This window comes from Daktulosphaira vitifoliae, unplaced genomic scaffold (genome assembly GCF_025091365.1).
Source record: "Daktulosphaira vitifoliae isolate Bord-2020 unplaced genomic scaffold, ASM2509136v1 Scaffold_1, whole genome shotgun sequence".
Taxonomy (NCBI): Eukaryota; Metazoa; Arthropoda; class Insecta; order Hemiptera; family Phylloxeridae; genus Daktulosphaira; species Daktulosphaira vitifoliae.
Genome location: NW_026099572.1, coordinates 64,657,575 through 64,677,926, shown reverse-complemented (window position 1 = coordinate 64,677,926; position 20,352 = coordinate 64,657,575). Strand labels below are relative to the sequence as shown.

At 24.6% G+C, this 20,352-nt stretch overlaps 2 protein-coding genes across 3 annotated transcripts in view; one reads left to right on the top strand and one right to left on the bottom strand.

Annotated features, from left to right (window-relative positions):
* Positions 1 to 4,076: 4,076 nt before the first annotated feature.
* On the top strand, positions 4,077 to 15,245 carry LOC126897010 (PHD finger protein 20). Its single transcript, XM_050670340.1, has 18 exons — positions 4,077 to 4,400; positions 4,527 to 4,673; positions 5,289 to 5,428; positions 5,687 to 5,772; positions 7,022 to 7,070; positions 7,137 to 7,298; positions 9,278 to 9,389; positions 9,808 to 9,974; positions 10,364 to 10,449; positions 10,531 to 10,754; positions 11,430 to 11,528; positions 11,604 to 11,731; positions 11,802 to 11,938; positions 12,310 to 12,476; positions 12,863 to 12,994; positions 14,333 to 14,421; positions 14,708 to 14,836; positions 14,904 to 15,245. Exons 1-18 carry the CDS (start codon positions 4,348 to 4,350, stop codon positions 15,041 to 15,043), a joined length of 2,247 nt encoding a protein of 748 aa, XP_050526297.1. The 5' UTR covers positions 4,077 to 4,347; the 3' UTR covers positions 15,044 to 15,245.
* The window catches only part of LOC126897012 (gustatory receptor for sugar taste 64f-like), an 18,953-nt gene continuing 13,690 nt past the window's right edge, over positions 15,090 to 20,352 (bottom strand). For both annotated transcript variants that reach the window (XM_050670353.1, XM_050670361.1), the window contains 6 exons: positions 17,167 to 17,282; positions 16,861 to 17,085; positions 15,674 to 15,828; positions 15,449 to 15,614; positions 15,274 to 15,363; positions 15,090 to 15,203 (listed from right to left, as the gene is read on the bottom strand). In XM_050670353.1, the coding sequence (XP_050526310.1) occupies positions 15,144 to 15,203; positions 15,274 to 15,363; positions 15,449 to 15,614; positions 15,674 to 15,828; positions 16,861 to 17,085; positions 17,167 to 17,282 (812 nt within the window). In that variant the 3' untranslated portion in view covers positions 15,090 to 15,143. The remainder of the gene's footprint in view (positions 15,204 to 15,273; positions 15,364 to 15,448; positions 15,615 to 15,673; positions 15,829 to 16,860; positions 17,086 to 17,166; positions 17,283 to 20,352) is intronic.

The window sequence follows — 20,352 nt, the reverse complement described above, 5'->3', positions numbered from 1 at the left end:
ATTTTTTAGTCCCTTAAATCTTGAATGACTCCTCTCATTATCTACTTATTTTCTAAAATAAGTGCTAGTCTTTGGGTACCAAAATAAAATTTTAATAACACTCCTAGTTTTATGTAAGGTTTGTTTATTTATAAAATAATTCTTTGGCTCCTGGAAAAAAATTTAATAATTTTATCAATTTTAACACGACAGGGAGGTATATGAAATATATTTGATAAGTTTATTATATTATAATATAGTATTGTTAAAACAATATATGTAATTAAATGTCAAAATTTTGTGTTGTTTAAAATTTAATTTAATTTTCTCCGCTTCTAAAAATTATTAAGTGGCTATATTATACCTAAACTTATTAAAGTGTTATAAAAACATTAAAGCAACTATTTTTTTTTTTAAATTTATCATCTTGTACTTCATATTATTATAAGAACCTGTCAAATTTTAGAAAATGATTGATGTGTTCTAACTCTCTCTGTCTGTGTACATACATTTATTTGTAAAGATTCACTTTACAAATGTAGAATATCTTCATAAAGGTTTTTATAATAACTCTCTTGTTTAGATGAGAATAAAAAAAATCAATTCAGATTTTTTAAGATCACTATGGCTGTGCTTAAATTATATAAATGGCACACGTAATATAAGATTAAACATAGCATATTTATATAATAGATTATAAATTACATTTAGTTTTAAATGTTAATTTGTTAATTTACTTAAATTTTTTAATTGAAATAATAATGTTCAATTTAAATAGTGTAGCTACTTGTTCGTTTACATTTTAATTGTGATAAGTGCATAAGATACTGTTTTTTTAATTTTATAATAAGTTATGATATTTGTATAGTGTGTACTGTAGGTCTTCTTTTTTTTCCTGGCCTTAATTTCATCTACTTGTGGTCAGCCACCCTTATCTTAAATTTCTACTTAACACGAACTCCCACATCAGCAGTACTCATATTGCATAAAAAACCATCCCTCAATCTCTTTTTTGGTCTTCTACTTCTTCTTCCTTCAACATTCATTTCTATAACTATTTTTACAGCTTCCGATTCCTCTCTCCTCATAGCATGACTAAACAATCTAAGTCTATTTTCTCTCATCTTATCCACGATTAACACTACACCTATACTCCCTCTTGTATATTCATTCCTTATCCTATCCTCTTTAGTCACTCTACTCATCTATCGAAGCATTCTATTCTCTAGTCAACCACCCAATACTCTGAACCATACATCATAGCTGGTCTCACTAGTCTTATAGAATTTACCTTTTAAACTCATTTGAATACTTTTATTGCATAACACACCAGATGTTTCTCTAAACTTCACCCACCTACACTTAATCCTGTGTCTTACATCTTCGTCAATACCACCGTTCTTTTGCACAACTGATCTTAATACTTTCTACCTCTCCTATCACAACCTCGCTTATTGTCACTGATCTTCTCATTTCATCAACTTCGTGTTCTCCTTTGTCAAACTCGAACTCTATCTTACTCCTACTTATTCTTAATCCCTTTTCTTTAAGAGCTGATCTCTACACTTTTTGCTTCTAATTATTTTCTTCCCCATTTCCCCTATTAACACTATAGTCAGCAAACAACATGTACTATGGTACTTCTTGTATTTTCTCTAGTAATTTCATCCATCACAATAGAAAATAAGAGCTTAAAGCTGAACCTTGTTTCACTCCTACTTTTACCCTAAAATGTTTTGTTACTCTGCCCACACTTTTTACTCTGGTACAAGTACATATATACTTTCCTATTTAACATAAAAAGCATACACAGTTTTTTCTACTTTTCCCTATACTTCTCTTAGTTATCTCACAAAAGATAATTGCTCTATTATTGACTTTCCAGGCAAAAAATCAAACTGGTTCTTTGTTACTTATGTTTCTTCTCATATTCTTTTGTCTATTACTTTTTCCTAAATCTTCATACTATGACTCATAAGCTTTATAATTTCCACACTCTTCNTCTGAACCATACATAATAGCTGGTCTCACTAGTCTTATAGAATTTACCTTTTAAACTCATTTGAATACTTTTATTGCATAACACACCAGATGTTTCTCTAAACTTCACCCACCTACACTTAATCCTGTGTCTTACATCTTCGTCAATACCACCGTTCTTTTGCACAACTGATCTTAATACTTTCTACCTCTCCTATCACAACCTCGCTTATTGTCACTGATCTTCTCATTTCATCAACTTCGTGTTCTCCTTTGTCAAACTCGAACTCTATCTTACTCCTACTTATTCTTAATCCCTTTTCTTTAAGAGCTGATCTCTACACTTTTTACTTCTAATTATTTTCTTCCCCATTTCCCCTATTAACACTATAGTCAGCAAACAACATGTACTATGGTACTTCTTGTATTTTCTCTAGTAATTTCATCCATCACAATAGAAAATAAGAGCTTAAAGCTGAACCTTGTTTCACTCCTACTTTTACCCTAAAATGTTTTGTTACTCTGCCCACACTTTTTACTCTGGTACAAGTACATATATACTTTCCTATTTAACATAAAAAGCATACACAGTTTTTTCTACTTTTCCCTATACTTCTCTTAGTTATCTCACAAAAGATAATTGCTCTATTATTGACTTTCCAGGCAAAAAATCAAACTGGTTCTTTGTTACTTATGTTTCTTCTCATATTCTTTTGTCTATTACTTTTTCCTAAATCTTCATACTATGACTCATAAGCTTTATAATTTCCACACTCTTCATATCTTTTGCATATAAATATCAGCATCACAATACTATTCCTCTATTTTCCCTTTTAATAAGATTATTCAACTGTCTTATGCCAACACTGCCTAATATTTTATTATTAGGCGATTTTTATTATATATATAATTATATATATATATGTACATTAATTTTATATCGTATTTAAAATTTTTAATTTCTTTGATTTAACCAAATTATTGAAATAGAAAAAAAGTTATAAAATTGACAGTGTACATGAGTGACAAAGAATTTGTTCTGACCATTTTGACTTCAGTAACTATTTGTGTGGAAATATATATATATATCTTTAAAAAAATGCAGTTCCGATAATTTAATATATCTTACATTATATTAATATTAATATTTATAATATTCATATGTATTTTAATTTTTAAAATAAGAATAATTTGAGCAATAAATATTGCTGTTTTACAAAAATATTGTCTTCAGAATTCTTTAACAGATATGACTTTATATGTTTATGTTATAACTATTATTATTATTTTAACATTAATTTTGAAATAGACCATTGATTATTACTAAAGAAACAATTACATTAACTAATATTTCTATTAATGACTTATCAGTTTCTCTGACCAATAATTAAATACACTAATCACATTCATTCAAGTAATCCATACAATTTTTTTTTAATTAAAGTTAATACTGAACTTTATAGAAGCTATAACATATTTTCTAAACTAATTTGTGAAGATCATGCTTGGTTTGAAAATTACTACAAAAACAATATAATAAATTTAAAAGTATTGAAGTATTTAGATGTTAGAATGTATAGCTAAGTTAAAATAAGAAACGAAGAACGCATTAAAATACGAGCAAAATTGACCAAGACTATTAATTTTAATCAATTTAAATTTAAATTAATTTTTGTTCTTTCATTGTTACTGTATAACTATATATTTTATAAGTGTTAAAAAAAGTACTCGTTTTAATATTATTATTCACTCTTATGTTGACTTATTTTATGCTTATGGTTAATTACTATTTAATAAATTTAGGTAGTATTGAAAAAATAATTATTTTTAGTCTATATTACTATACAATACAAACTCACTCTAATTAGTAATTACTAAACATTAAATAATAAAAAGTAAAATCTTATCATATAATAATACAAATAGTCTCAATTTTCTATCACCATTTATTATTCTGTCATCATAGTCTTCACTGATAAAGCATCTATGTCCAATCCCATGTTTATAACATCTATGCTTTAACCATAGAGTAATTTTACTCTATGGCTTTAACCGTTCTTCTTATCAAAAACAAACCTTTTGCTGTTATCATATTTTTTTGTGTATACATCATTTGTGGTGTAAAATTAAATAACATTGTTTATTGATTTTCATTGTATTGGCATCTTAGTATTTAAATTTAAACGTAGTTTTTTGCATTACTTTTATTTAACTACATTATCGAAAATTATTTTCATTAAATGAAACTTTAATGTACAACCTAAACTTGCTATTAATTTTTAAAGTATTTATGATACCATATATATTTTTTTCAATATTTAAGTTAAATCATCGTGGTTAACACGACACATATTAATTTGACTATCAGTAAATTAGAACCTTTTTGAAATGGACTACGATATTGGTACTGAATTACTAATACAATCTCCTGCTAATAAATGGTAAGTTATTTATTTAGGTTAGTTATATAATCCATTATAATTTTTGATTTATCACACAATTTAATTTGGCTGTATTTTGATGTACTTTCGGTTACTTTAAATTTAAATTATATAATACAATTCTAGGGTACCAGCTTTGGTTGAAGAAGATGATGGTGATGAAATATTTATTTCCTATAAAGAAGGTAGTAGTGCTAATGAATGGATTAACAAAGATAGTCATAGAATTAGATCAATGACTAGTGGATGGCAAAATAATGTAGAAAATATTAGGTAATAAACTGAAGATATAAATAAAAAATACTTTTGATAAACAGCAAGATAAGCACTTTGCAGGCAATATTAAATATATTAATAATATATAAATAAGTATACAAAAATTGTCTTATGTTACATTCTCCTTCATACTTTGGCGGTAAACTGATATTACTACAACAAAGACAATCAAATATTATGATCAAACATAGTGTACAATTGATAGTCATTAAAAAATACATAATGTAATTTAATGTATCTGATTGAGGCCAGAGCATATGCATAGAGATTCTGTAGATATTCTGAAAGTGATCTATTCCTATAATTAATAGAGTAAAGTGAAACAAAAAGTCATTTGGATATACCAAAGTGGTATACTCTTAATAAAATCCATCCATCTAATTCATTTAAAAAGATCGCCCAATTTTATTAGAATTTTTTTTATTTATCATGATTTTTATTATAAAAATTTTTGCATTATGTGATGATGACATTGTGCAAAGTCTGCAATAATGATATTGTTGATATTCTCTTATGTTGTGTAGTTATTATAGAATAATTTCGTATTTAACTAAATATAAAATATAATAGCTGATATTATCTTGAAAATATTTAATTACAATGCATCTTTAGTGACGAACCTCAAAATATTATACCTGATGTAAAATCAATTACAACTGAAAGAGAAATTACTAAAAAACCTGTGACAGGACCTAAATCTGCGAGCATATTCAAAGTGAAGTTTAAGAAAGATGATTTAAAAAATAAAAAAGGTATTATACTATTTATACTTAATAAATTTAAGTAAATAATTTAAATAATAGTAAACCTATATATCAATAACCTTTAATGAAATGGTATTAATCTTTTATAAGCTACTATTGTCACAAAAATTTGAAAATTAATTTTTATATTTATCAATACTGTTAATAATTTTAATATAGTTATAAGACAAAAATTAGTGTACAGCAAATTCTCATATTATAAAATATTTATAATTTGTATTTTTCTACTTTTTATTTGTTATTTAGATCAAAAAAATAAAGAAATCAAAGTTTCAAAAGAAAAAAAAAAAATAGCTCAGAATTCTAAAAAACCCTTGGCTATTAAAACTTCAGTAAGTATTTTTATACTTAAAATTAAAATTAATATAATTAAAATATTCATAGTTGCGATTCATTTATTGAAAGAAAAATGTACATGTTCCACTGTAGGGTGCCGAATTTCTGTGTATTGTTTAACAAAAAAATATATAATGAAAAATGTTTTTGCTTACTATGGAAAAGTGTTTAGTATATTAACTTATTTAAATTAAGTTGCATCCAACAGCTCATGTTATTTTTTTTTCACCTATAATGGAAATGTATGTAAATAAAATAACATAGCTAAACCTAATTGTAATTAATCAAAATATTTTGGCTTAATTATAAAATAAAAGTAGATCATTAAGAAAAATGGTTTTAAAGCTCTAAGTCAGTTTTCTAATCAGTTGAAAACTTAATTAGTTAATTAATATGTAAGCAGCATACGTAATAAGAATTAAAATTTTGTAATGATAAATAAGGCTGTAGTTCAAATGCATCATTTAGTCCATCGAAAAAGTATTAAAGTATTATAAAGACTTATTTGTAATTAAAGGTATCTCTTTTAGTTATGTTCAAAGTAAATAACTAATACATCTATTGTCTAACGATATTCCTGTGTTATTAAAAATATATTTGAATGTTATAAAATAAATGGAAAGTGTTTTTTTACAAATAAACAGACAGATTGTGATCTTTTTAGATCTTGTATTCATTGAGTTACAAGTATTTTAATGCATAAAGTAGGTATGAAATGCAAATTAAATTTATGTACTAAAACTGAACAAGTAATTGGGATTAATCTGTGTTCTAATTTTTAATTTGAGATAGCAAGGATTATTAAAATACTGCCGTCAGGATTATGGATTAAATCTGAAATGCAGATTAAATAAATCAATCAGAATTATAGATTGAATTCATTAATTCCTAAATTGATAATTTTATAATACAAAATAAATAAAAATTACTTAAAATTTATAGTAGTTCATTAATAATTTATTTATTTCATAACATTAAATAACATATAATTGTATTGATTAAGAATCATTATCGTCTTAATAAAAAAAAGCGTTTTAATTGAATAATATATTGATAATATCTATTTTTTTTGTTTATTAAAAAATGAAGAACTATATTTAGTATTGTAATAACACAGTTAAAAATATACCATTATTTTATTGAAAAATCGTTAAAATTTAGTACTGTAATTATGAAGTGAAATTACTCAACACAAATTAATATAATTTGTTTTAATAATTTATTGATAATGCTTTATTGTTATAGAAAAGTATCAAAAGTACTGTAAAAGTACAAAATATATCTTCGACTGAATGTGAGTAAATATAATAGTTATTAATTATTTTGAGTGAAACTGAATAAAAACCATTATCAAATTTAGCTCATAGACAAATTAAAAGTATCTCTTCTGTCAGCAAACAATCCCAAGAAAGTAAGTTAGATAACTTTGAAGAATCATTAGAAGATATAGAAGCAGAGGCTGAGATTATTTCCCCCAAAAAATCATCAATGCGTGGTGTTGACATAAAACAAAAAAAAAAAAGTAATATTTCATATATTAAATTTATATAAATAAGACAAAATTTAAGTTTAATATTTTTTAAATAACTTAAGTAATGAAAAAAACGGTAGCACAGTGGGGTCGAGGCACAGTGTAGACAAGGCATAGATGGGACAAGTATAGATGATATTTGACAGTGATTAAAATCACTATTATAAGAAACGCTTCGATGCAAATCTGTAGATAGTGTTCCATTTAGAGAAATTGGTGGATTATTCCATAAGCAACATCAACTCTTATTTCTTTGATTATATCCTAATTAGTAATTCTTTGATTTTAAAATATAATATATGAATAAATATTAATTATAATTATTAAATTTAATATTAAATTGATATTCAATAATTTAATATTGTAATTTATACGGAGAAATAATAAAAATAATAAAGAAGTTATATTTTGCTTTACTTTTACGTGTATAAAAATTTAAAGGGCTTGACACAATAATTTTCAATAAAAACTGTTTGTTACTATAAATAAATGCACTGGACTACAAGGAACTTTCATCAGAAGCAAAAATATACTATTCTAAATCAACTTTTCGTGATGTTTTCTGCAATAAGACTTTTTCTATCACTTCTAAGTTTTAATATTTTTAAAAATTAGTATTTACATATAAAAAATTCGCATCGAAGCTAAAAAATTGGCTATTTAAGCTAACTTAAATTTAAAAATTACTTTTTCGACTTTAAAAAAGTAAAAAAAATTTAATAAGTTTAATTTCTTATGTCTTATGAACTTTATTCTATGTGAATTAAATTATATAATATTCATGAAAGTCAATATATTCTTCTTATAAGATATTTTAAAATAAAATAAAATACAAAACCTAGAATTTTAATAGAAAAATAGCATATTTTTGAATACAGTAGCCATTTGCGCATAGAAGATAGGTCGTCGGGACAAATTTTTTTTTTCATTTTATAGTACATAAAATAAGCTTTAATTTTATATATGTTTAAAGGACGCAGTATTTCCGGAACATTTTCAAAAGTTAAGTTGAAAAAGTTCTATTTTTTATACAATATTTCAAGTTTTGAACGCCCTATATATGGGGAAATTGTCCAATTTTAATAAAAAGTATCTCAAATGAAAAATGTACTTATAATGTATTTAGAAAAAAAATTTGTGCTGATAATTACATTTTTTGAAAAGTTATAACATTTTTAAGTTGAAAATTTTAACACAAAAATAGCGTTTTTTTAACTACGTCAGCCGTTTACATACAGAAGATAAAGTGTCGGGACAAATTTTTATTTTCATTTTGTAGTACATAAAATAAGCTTTAATTTGATATATGTTTAAAAGACGCAGTATATCCGGAATATTTTCAAAAATTAAGTTGAAAAAGTTAGTTTTTGTAAAAAAGTTGCTATTTTAAATCCCCCCCAATGAGCAAGTTAAGTGTTTGATTTTCAAAAAAATGATATCAAATGAAAGAGAAATATCTAAGGTTTTAGTATAAAAAAAAATTTTGTTGATTTTTGAAAAAGTTATGGAAGTTTTAGGAAAAAAAAGTGAAAAANTAGTATAAAAAAAAATTATGTTGATTTGTTTATTTTTGAAAAAGTTATGGAAGTTTTAGGAAAAAAAAGTGAAAAAAATGACAAAATTTACCGATTTTTAAATTTGTAATTTTTTTGGATATTTCCCCCATTTGTGGGAAACGAGCGAAAATTTTTCAATTTTTGAGGGTAATGTCTTTGACTAGATACGATTTGTGATCTTTTGACGTATTGTTGAAAGAAATCGGTCCAGTGAGAGTTGAGAAAAAGTTAAAATTTAAAAATTGTCCTTAAAAATGTTTTATGTAAAGCTCTATTTATAGAGTGGAGATTATCTTTATAATTGGTTGTTCTATCCTTCGCTAATAAATTTATCTAAATGTTAAATATTGTTATTATTTTAATAAATTTATTTTATTATTTTATTTAATATTATTTTAATAAATAATTTTTTAGGAAAAACATTGTTAGGCCAAAAAAAACATTCTGAAAAAAGAATTGGTTTATCAAAAAATAATGAAAAAAGAAGAAATTTATTAGTTGTTAAGCTAAATGCAAATAAATTGAAGTAAGTTTATGATAGTTAATATTTCTTTTTTTTTCTTATTAATGCATTTTACATTTAAAAATGTAAATACAAGTAGTATTGTCTTAAAATCAGTAAATCTATTTGTTCTTAATCCAAAAATATTTTTTAAAATAACTGATGTCTTATACTAAATGTTAAGGATCTCTGTTATATTATAAAATTATATATCTTTTATTATTAACTTTGTGCTCTATATAAATAAAATATAAAAAAAAATTTAATTTAACAAAATTATTGTTTTTTTATTTTCTCAAATAAATTTAATGTTTTTTTTTTGTAACAGTTAATAGTATTGTAATTATATTTTAGTTTTAAATGTAATCTAATACAAAGTCATTGTTTTGATAAAAAAAATTGTTTCCATATTAAATAGTTTTTTTTAATATTATAATTACAGAAGAAAGAACACCTCTACTCCGACCAGAACACGCAAAGTTAATCATGGAGAACAATTGGCAAAAAAAATAAAACTCTCTGCTTCAGTTAATAATGCATTTGAAAATCCTGATTCTCAAACACCAACTTCTTTCAGTCAAATAGCAAGCAATATGTTATTACAAAAAAGTAATCTACTCGCTTACAATTAAATACTTGTATAATTATATTATTTATTATTTATTAATAATTAAAATAAATAGTAAATGTATTAGAACATTTTATTTAAAACTAAGTAATAATTTAGATTAATTTCTAGAATGATATAACTTGTAAGATTTAATTCAGGTTAAGTTTATTTTTTTGGTATAACAATAGTTGTAACTTGAGTATTGGTGTAACAACTATTTAAAGCACTATTTATTACACAGATTACATATATCCAATATTTATATTGTTAATATTGAAACTTAGTACTATTAAAAACCTGTTTGATAATATTTGTATACATCTATTAATTTGCATTATTTCATTAAGTTTTTAAGTTTATATTGAAAATGATTTTTTCATAATTTCAGTTAGAATGGAATCTGCTGGTGAACAAGGGTTTAGATGTCCCAAACAAGAATGTCGAAAATTATTCCGTAAAGAAAATTTATTAATGGTTAGTAATAACAAATATTTTAATAAATTTAATATTAAAATAGAATTTTATTTTGTTCAATAATTTTCAACTTAATTCTAGATGCACATAAAACATTATCATTCTGAGTACACTGATCTTTTGGTCTCTACCCCAAATGTAACTGATCTTGCTACAGCAAGAGTAGAAGGTGAACATGTTGATGATATATCTCCTTCTTATTTTCTTCAAAGAATATCACAAATTGAAGCCAAGAAAACAGTGGGAAATACATTATGTGAATCACCATCCTTAAATACTACACCTTCAACTCTAAAATTCCCTGAGTATGTATTTAGTATACTAAATATTTTTTTATTAAAGATTGATTAAAATTACATATATATATATACATGGGTAATATTAAATAAATTATATTTATTAATATTATTGTTTTCTATTGTTAATTTCTATTTCTATTATTGTATGCTTTTTTTTATTCCTATAAAGACGAAATTTCTGTTGCTTAGGCAATTTAACCTTGTTTCCAAAATTTAAAAAATAACAATTATTTAAAATGCTTATATAAAATAGAATAAAAAAATAATTTGAAAATATTTCTAGATATATTTTTTGAGTGAGAGATCAGTTTGGTAATTAGAGTCATCATCCCTCTCTCCAGCAACGGACTAACCACCCGTCCTGGAGTATCAATGGTTAAGAAACCTCTTCTTTTGGAGGAGGCCCTACTTGGCTTATAAAGCGTTAAAAAAAATTTATATATATTTCTAGGTCTTATCTTTTAAATGCAAACAACCAAGTCAGGGTTGTACTTAGGATTTAGTTTTTTTAGTAGTAACAAAAATATACATAACATATGTTTTTACGATTCCATAAAAAATAAAAATTTAATTAATTGTGCTAAATGTAGATGTAGCTGTGAGTCCTTATTTTGGCCTTGGTGTTCATAGAATAATATAATTGTTTTTCAATGTAAACAAATATATTCATTTTTTTTTTAGACAAGATTTAGAAAATTATTCATTTCAATCAGAAAATCATAACTCATCTTACACATCTAATGATAGAGCAGAAAATATCACAGAATTTTATGATTCAAAGTAAATAAATTAAGTTATCATTTGAAATAATTAAACTTTTTATTTACACTTATTTCAAAATTTTTTTGTTTTTAGGGATTCTGGTTTTTCTGGTTTAATAGAACCAGGGAGATCATTATCTGAAAAGACTAATAGAGAATATAGTGCTCTTAAAGAAAATAAAAAATTATCACAGCTTGATGATTATGAAAATGAAATTTATGGTAATTTTTTTTTTCTATTATTAGAGTAAATACTAGCAATTTATTTATTTTTATTATTTAAAACTTATAGATAATTATGATATCACTCAATCATCAAATCGTCATTTCAAAATAAAAAAGAATAAAACTGAAATTGAATCTTTACGCAAAGAAGAGGTTATAAATTGTTCGTGTGGATCTAATCAAGAGGATGGTTTAATGATTCAAGTAAGAATTTAATTTTTTTATTTGAGGCTCTTGCAATTTATACATTTTTTAACTAATTTTTTTTAGTATTATAAAACCATGTATCTTAAACATGACACAGTACTGTGTTTCCCTTAGCCACACATCACTTTATCAACCTATATGAACGTGTATTGGGATTTAAATCATAAATACACGGTCATAGGCTTAGTGGTAGAGTCTTTCTATACGACACCTTATGTCACAGGTTCCAAACCTATACCATGCCTCTTTTATTTAGATAATTTCTGATTATTTCAATGATCTGTTGTCAATCCCAGTAGCCATTTCAACATAATATTTAAAGATATTACTTTATTTTTAAGTACATTATATTGAATTTATGTTATTAGTGTGATGTCTGCTTATGTTGGCAACATGGTTACTGTAATCAAATAAATTCTGAAGATCAGGTACCAGATAATTATGTTTGTAACAGTTGTCTTAATCCTTCAAAAAAGAGACGTTCAAAGCAATATGATTATCTTCAAGATTGGATAAAAGAAGGAAAAGTTGCCAGGTAAACATTTATGTAAAATACTTTTTTTTTAATTGAAAATTTTAATTTGGTAAAACTACTGTTCTAATTGTAAATATTAGTGATGTTACGAAATTTGGGTTGAAACCAAATTTTTAATTTTATATCCTACTTGAACCAATCCAAACTTTCAATTTTTTAGTCAAACCTAAACCGAACAGATACATTCAAATATTTAATCAAAATTGAAACGAATATAAATTTTAATAATTTTAAGGCATAGTTTTTTTATATCACAAATTCAACGTAATATTTGATTATACTAGTTTGATTTTTGAATTGGACCAAAACCCAAAATTCAGTTTCAACATCACTTGTAAATATTTATATAAAGTAAAAAAAATGCAATTTTTTTTTTATTATTATAGTGTTCTACAACATAAAGATGAACGGAGGAAAAAAGATGAAAGCATTTTAAAACAATCACATCAATTAGTTGCTGAAGTTATTGAACATAGCAACTTTTTACATAGTTTATTGGTTAAAACTATCATTTATGGGTAAGTTTTAGTTCAAGTTTTCACTGTTAACTAGGTGGGCAAGAACTCCCCATATATTTAGACCTGTGGTTCCATCAAGCGCACTTCCTACCTAATTATATTAATTTGATTTTTTCACAAAATGTTTTTAGCAAAGTGTTGTTGCCATTTTTGAATATCTTTATATATATATATAAATATAAGACGTCCTTCTAGGCCACACTTATATATGTTCAAGGAGACCTGTTCTCTAGCAAAATTAAGTATCTTTTTGGGTTTAGGTTTTTGATATTTTTTTTCAGAAAAAATTTTCCCAAATGTTTAGATCTTAACCCCCATTGTATAAATATTTAATATTTAAACGTTTAAGCAGATGACCATGTCCTGTTAGTAGTCCAGTTAGCAGAGGGCTTATTTGATATTTAGTGATATTATTAAGATCCCTCAGTAGTAGACCGGTAATTTTGATAAATGTTTTTGAGTGTCTAAATACCACAAAGTAATTTGTATATTTTAAGGCATCCAATGTTTCCCAGAGTTCTGTTGCATGACATGATTTTTTTGACTCTTGCCTCGATATGTAATTTTCATCTTAGCTTTACTAAACTAATCACTATAGCAAGGAAGATAGAAGCCCTCCTTTTTGGACACCTCTGTTTAACTCTCTTGATTACTCTGGTTTCATTGAGCTGTCCCAAAGTGGAGCGTCCCTTTAGCTCGGTTCCCATCCATTTAATAATAAGTGGATGTATTCCATTCTGTTGTGCAGTTTCATATATGGTAATGTTAAATTAACTATAACATTTTTTTAAAAATAACTAACAATCAGTTTGTACAAAATTTGTTTAAGTATAAATTTAGAAAGAAATCTATATTGTTAAATTATTTATATTCATAATTCTACAGTTGAAATAATTTTAATAAATATATTATCAATGAAAATTATCTGTGCATTTTTTTAAAAATCAATTTGTCAGTCAAGTTGAGAAATTTATTTCAACTAGTAGAGAAGTAGTAGTGTAGTCGATAAACATTTGTGACATAAAAAGGCAGATGATTAATACTAAAAACATTATTTGGATTTAAAAACTAAACTGCAATTGTTTTCTAAATAATACTTAAATAAAAAATTTGAATCTATTTCAAATTTTAGATCCAAAAAAAATTGTAAGATTTAATATTTAAGTTTAAAATATATATACAACATGGACTACTGTAAATTGGGTTATACTAACAGTTTATTCCTATTTAGATTAAAACGTTCATGTCATTTATCAAAGAATTAATATAAGTATTAATTATCTTTGTAGACAGAATGAAGTCTCTTAACAATATTTTTTATTAATGTTTTTTTTTCAGGCAAACTCCTGATCATCCAAAATTATATTTGTGGTCTGACCAAAGTTCAAAAAAAGATGATGAGCCTCCACCAGACAAGCTTGAAGAATGTAATATTCCTATTAAATTTTTAAAATTCATTGTTTGAATTATAATTATGATTAATAGCTTATGATACTAATCAAACAGTTTTAATTTTTTTAAATAAATATTGCCTTGTAATATAGTTGTAAATTATTTTTGCTTACTCTCTTAGTTCACTTAAGAATATTATAAAACTCTAAATCATAATGTTGATTCAAACATACTTATACGTATATTGTACACGATTATGTTGTAATACTTAAATATGCGTATATGTTCTTTTAATATATTAATGAATGTATTTTATTTTAGTATTAAGTGGTCCAGTACCAGAAAAACCTATTAATACAGCTGATTGTCGCAAAAATTTACTAGAAGAAATAGAAGATGGTTTTGATAATTTAGAAGCCAGAATCAATTTATTTGAAGCAAAAACTAATGGTGGGCATTTTATTTTATATTAACTACCATAATATTTATTAACAACTTTCATTTTTTAATTTTGTAGGATTAGAAGATCAAGTAAATGGCAGTATCGATAATGAAGTCTTATCAAATACTGTAACTATGTTATTAAAAGACTTAAATTCAATCCGCTACCACTTATCACTTGATAGTAAAAATAAAGAATCTACTAATAGTGTTTAAACTTTTGTTTCCATATTTAATCATTATTATTTATATTTTACAAGTATATAAGTGTAAAGGTATATAAAATACATGTATTTATAAACAGTATTTATAATTATTACTTTGTATTTTGAAGTTGAATAAGAACAATTTCATAGGTTAAAATTGCTCCTATAACCTAAAAAAAATATAAAAATATATTAAAACCTTTGTTCCAATATTGGAAAGAATTTTTGTTTTACACTTACACCCAATAGCAAATTCCTAGTTATCGAAAACATTTTTAATCCAGTTAATGCTACATAATCTGAAGTAACTTCTTGCAAAAATCTTTGAGTCTAAATCAGTACAAACATGCACCAAGAATAAATTAACTTAATTAGAATTTAATTTTATAAAATTATGTTTATTAAATTTAAATACTTCAATGCTGTAGCTGTATGTTGGACATAGAAAAATTTCTGGAATAATTTTTTTACTTTCATCATTTATAGCTGACGCTTGCATAACTACCACTGTTGTACGAAATACCAAAAATGAAAATGAGTACATATAGAAAAGAGTTCTAAAATAACTATGCTTCATTGAACTAAAAAAAATATTTATATATATATTAAAATAAATTTAAAATATTTTGTCTTTGTATACTCAATTTCAGTAATAAGTTGAGTACAAATGAAATATATGTTACTGCCAATTGACAAAGCTACTATAACATTGATATGATCATCCATTTTTTTTACTAAATGAGTTAAAGATGTATAAGTTTCGCGATATTCTCTCCATTGTGACATTGTTAGTATCTAAGAACATGATACATTATTAAAAAATCAATCATATTAATGACAATGGTGGGTAGTTATGTATGTTTCCGCGCATGGGGTCCCACGTTCGATCCCCAGAGTGCCAACTAGAGTTTTCTTGTGATTTTTTTATTGATACTGGTAGTACCGTACCATTTATCATTGGTCTAACCAAGATTTATCTTTGACTCCCATGTGAAAGAGGGCCACCATCCTTTGTAGCATGTTAAATTCGTGAAATTAAAGGATGTAAAACTGATTATTATAATCATATTAAAGACAATAAATGATAAATCATTTATTGTCAGGTTTTGGATATTTTTCAGTAGATCAAAAACAAAATTTATTCTCTGAATACACCTCATATATTTATTAATCTTTTAAGTAGTTTAATTGCGATTCAATCCGAATTTTATATAAATATTCAATATTTTGATGAAAGTTATTATTAGAAGAGTAAGAGACCTAAATCCAAATACCTCAAAATATATCTATACTTAACATATCTAACGATAATATGTTTTATAATGAAAAGCTGAAACTATATTAGTAACTAATTATAGTTAGTTAAAATAATATAGTTATAACTATATTATTATTATTAGAGTATAGAAAAAATTCAATATTTTATTTTTAAGGAATGATGAATGCAAATGCATTCAATGTTTGATAAAACGTGAATGTAAAATTCATTTAAAATAAAATTATAAAAAAAAAAAAAATCTAAAAAATAGTTGAAGTAATATTTTAATCGAATACTTTATTTTGTAAGACCCATTTTTAATAAAAAAAATTGTCAATTAATATAAAAGTGAATGCATATTTTTAAGGAATTGTGAATGCAAATGCATTCTTTTTTTTAATTCAGTAATTGGAATATATTATTTTTCAAAAGAAATTTTCTAAACGCTAATTATTATAATTATATTGTTAAATAAAGAAATGTATTATGTCATGTAAATAAAATTTTAAATAAGCTCCTATTCCCTAATCCAAGTCTAATATTATTGTTCAATAATCGAATTAACTTACTTGACCTCTAACACTATGCAACGCCGTAGTTAACTTTTTAAACTGAGCCGCTAGAGCTGAACTGACTAACATAATAAATAAATCTGTGAAATTCCAAAGAAACGTGGCTGATATACTTAACCACATGACTAAAAATCCTTTTACAGTATTGTAACTAGTATAGTCATCATAAAGATACCAATGTGTTTTCAAAGAAAATCGTTCTAGATACCCTTTAAATGTTACCTAAAATTAAATAACACTTTCAAACTCCATCTTCATTATAAATACTTTTTTCCGGGATTTTTAAATAAATTTAATAATTACCGATTGATCAATTAATACAAAGCTGGTATTAACATCATTATCTAACAGCGACATAGCAGCTATGTCATCTTTTCCACCAGGCCTCGTATTTAACCAATTATGTAAACCATGTTCAGCTGATATAAACAAGTATAATATATATAAATTAATTCTTGAGCTACATCTTCTATCTTAAATAAAATTTTTTAATGATAAATCGAATCATTTATATGAGTAAGCGTGCATGAAGCCATTTATTAAAACACAAAATACCTCTTCAAAAATAAGGTTTTTACCTTGACGGTATAGATCTTTTTCTAGCAACTTAAAAGCTAATTAATACCCTTTTGCGTATTTACAGAGGGAATATTGGGTTTAAATTTCCACATAGCGTTAAAATCCTTAAAATTTAAATGTGGCGAGGTTAATAAAAATTTTTATTATGTAAAACATCCCTAAGAAATTAAACATTACTTTAACATGTTTTTTAAGAAACATATTTTTATCATCAATGATGTTATAAACATTTTTTAGCTTCGATGCGAAGCTGAGAAGGTATTGGTTTTACTATGATGTGTTTTAGCTTCGATGCGAAGCTGAGAAGGTATTAATTTTACTATGATGTGTTTTTTTATTTTTTTTTTTTTTTTTTTATTTTTTTTTTTGTGTCTGTGAACGCTCAATCTCAGCTCTCGCTGGACCGATTTTGATGAACAATATGTCAAAAGATCACAAATCGTATCTAGTCGAAGACATTACCCTCAAAAATTGAAAAAAATTCCCTCGTTCCCCGTAAACGGGGGAAATCCCCCAAAAAATTACAAATTTAAAAATCGCTAATTTTCGATATTTTTTCAATTTTTTTTACTTAAAATTGCCATAACTTTTTTAAAAATGACCGAATCAATATAATTTTTTTTTTTATAGATACCTTAGATAATTACCTATCATTTTATATATTTTTGTGAACATTTGACCCTTTAACAGCCCAAAGGATGGGGTTTCAAAATGGTAACTTTTTTACAAAAAATTAACTTTTTCAACTTAACTTTTGAAAATGTTCCGGAAAGACTGACAATTTTATATATACCTTAAATTAAAGCTAATGTAATATACTTTAATTTGAAAAAAAAAAATTTGACCTCTGGACTTGTCTTCATGGTGAAAATGACTACCGTATGCAAAAATATGCTATTTTTGTGAAAAAATTCTTGATATTATATTTTACATTTTTTAACATTATGTTGCTATAACTTTTTAAAAAATGCATGAATCAACTTTATTCTTTAATGATAAATACTTTATATATACTTCTTTCATTCGACATACTTTTTTTTAAAATCGGACCATTTCCCTTTATACAGGGGGGGTGCAAACCTTTTAAAATGCGTATAGAAAGTAGAACTTTTTCAACTTAACTTTTGAAAATGTTCCGGAAAGACTGACACTTTTATATATATCTTAAATTAAAGCTTATGTAATATACTTTAATTTGAAAAAAAAAAATTTGACCTCTGGACTTGTCTTCGTGGTGAAAACGGACATCAAAGTTAAAGAAAAACGTACGATTTCCGTGAAAAAAATCTCGATTTTATATGTTATATTATTTAATTTATATTTTATATAACTTTTGGAAAAATGTATGGATCAATATTATTATTTTTTTATAATAAATATTTATATACTCCTTTCATCTACACGCTTTTTTTGTAAATCGGATCATACCCCTTTAACAAGGGGGGTCAAAACTTTAATCATGCGTATTGTTACTATGATATTTTCAATTTAATTTTTGAAAGTATTCCGGAAATACTGACACTTTTATATATATCTTAAATTAAAGCTTATATAATATACTTTAATTTAAAAAAAAAAATGTGACCTCTGGATTTGTCTTCACGGTAAAAATGACTACCGTATTCAAAAATTTGCTATTTTTGTGTTAAAATTCTGGGTTTTGTATTTTATTTTATTTTAAAATACCTGACAAGGGGACTACAGATTTTCATAAATATTATATAAATAAAAAATTAATATAGCATAGAAAGTTAAACTTATTTAAATTTGTTTGCTTCTTTTAAGTCGAGAAAAATAACTTTGAAATTTGAACTAGCTTAAATAGCCTATTTTTTCACCCGACGGTAGCGACGTACGGTTGCCGAGTTGGTAAAATTTATGTTTTACACGCTTGGGGTACGAGGTTCCAACCCGCGTATGGCAATGAATTTTTTGCATTTTTTCTTAATTCTTTTTAAGTTGGTTAAAGAATTTTTAACTCATTTAGATTCAATAACTTCAATAAAGAACAATGATCCCATCACTTTAGTCGCCCCTTGCAAGAAGAAATTTCTTATTCGTATTAAAATTATTTTACTATATTTTAAGTTTTAGCTTCGATGCAAAGCCGAGAAGATGTTTTTTTGTGAATATCATTTATTTTCTCTGCTCTAACTTGACCTTTTTTCAACGATACGTCCAATGACTACAATTCGTATCTAGTTGAAGATATTACTCTCAAAAATTGAAAAAAAAATTCTAATTTATCAATTAAACAGTTAGTTATTACATCGTCTCCATAAAGACAATTAAAATCATTAATTTCTAATGTTTTCAAAATATTTATTAACGAATGAAGTTTGATATGATAGGTTTCAACTACAAAATTAAATCATTTTACTTTGTAATTTAATAATTTTTTTACTCTATTTGTGTGTGCTACTACTAGACTATAATATTACAATTTTTTTTTGTAACATGTTGCTATATAAATCATTTCTAAAAAAAATGATTGTTTTTTCTCTTGAATTAACAATTGATTTTTACAAATATAATCAAATTTTATAATACACTCAATTGAGTATATCTTTTTATCAACTTTGTTTTGATTGGTACATTTAGTTAAAGTAAATCATTAAAATTAATTAAGTTCTCAATATTTCAATTATAGAATCTTTTCAACAAACAACAAAAGTTCCTAGGAAATTATTACTATTACTTCTATTTAAGTTATCTATTACCATAAAAATGCAAAAAAATATTGAGCTTTTCTGATAAATTTACAATAAATAGTAATTATAAAACTTTCTGACTGCATATTGATCTTAACGATACAATTTTTTTAATTGTCATAAAATTTTCTATTTAATTATGTCAATGTCAAACTTACCAATTGAGCTAAAAGTTATGGTAAAATAAATTTTTTTTTTT

Excerpts from the sequence above, each read along its gene's own strand:
- LOC126897010 (XM_050670340.1), top strand. The coding sequence starts at position 4,348 with ATGGACTACGATATTGGTACTGAATTACTAATACAATCTCCTGCTAAT. Across the intron at positions 4,401-4,526 it reads CAATCTCCTGCTAATAAATG|GGTACCAGCTTTGGTTGAAG; the intron begins GTAAGTTATTTA and ends ATACAATTCTAG. Across the intron at positions 11,529-11,603 it reads ACAGAATTTTATGATTCAAA|GGATTCTGGTTTTTCTGGTT; the intron begins GTAAATAAATTA and ends TTTTGTTTTTAG.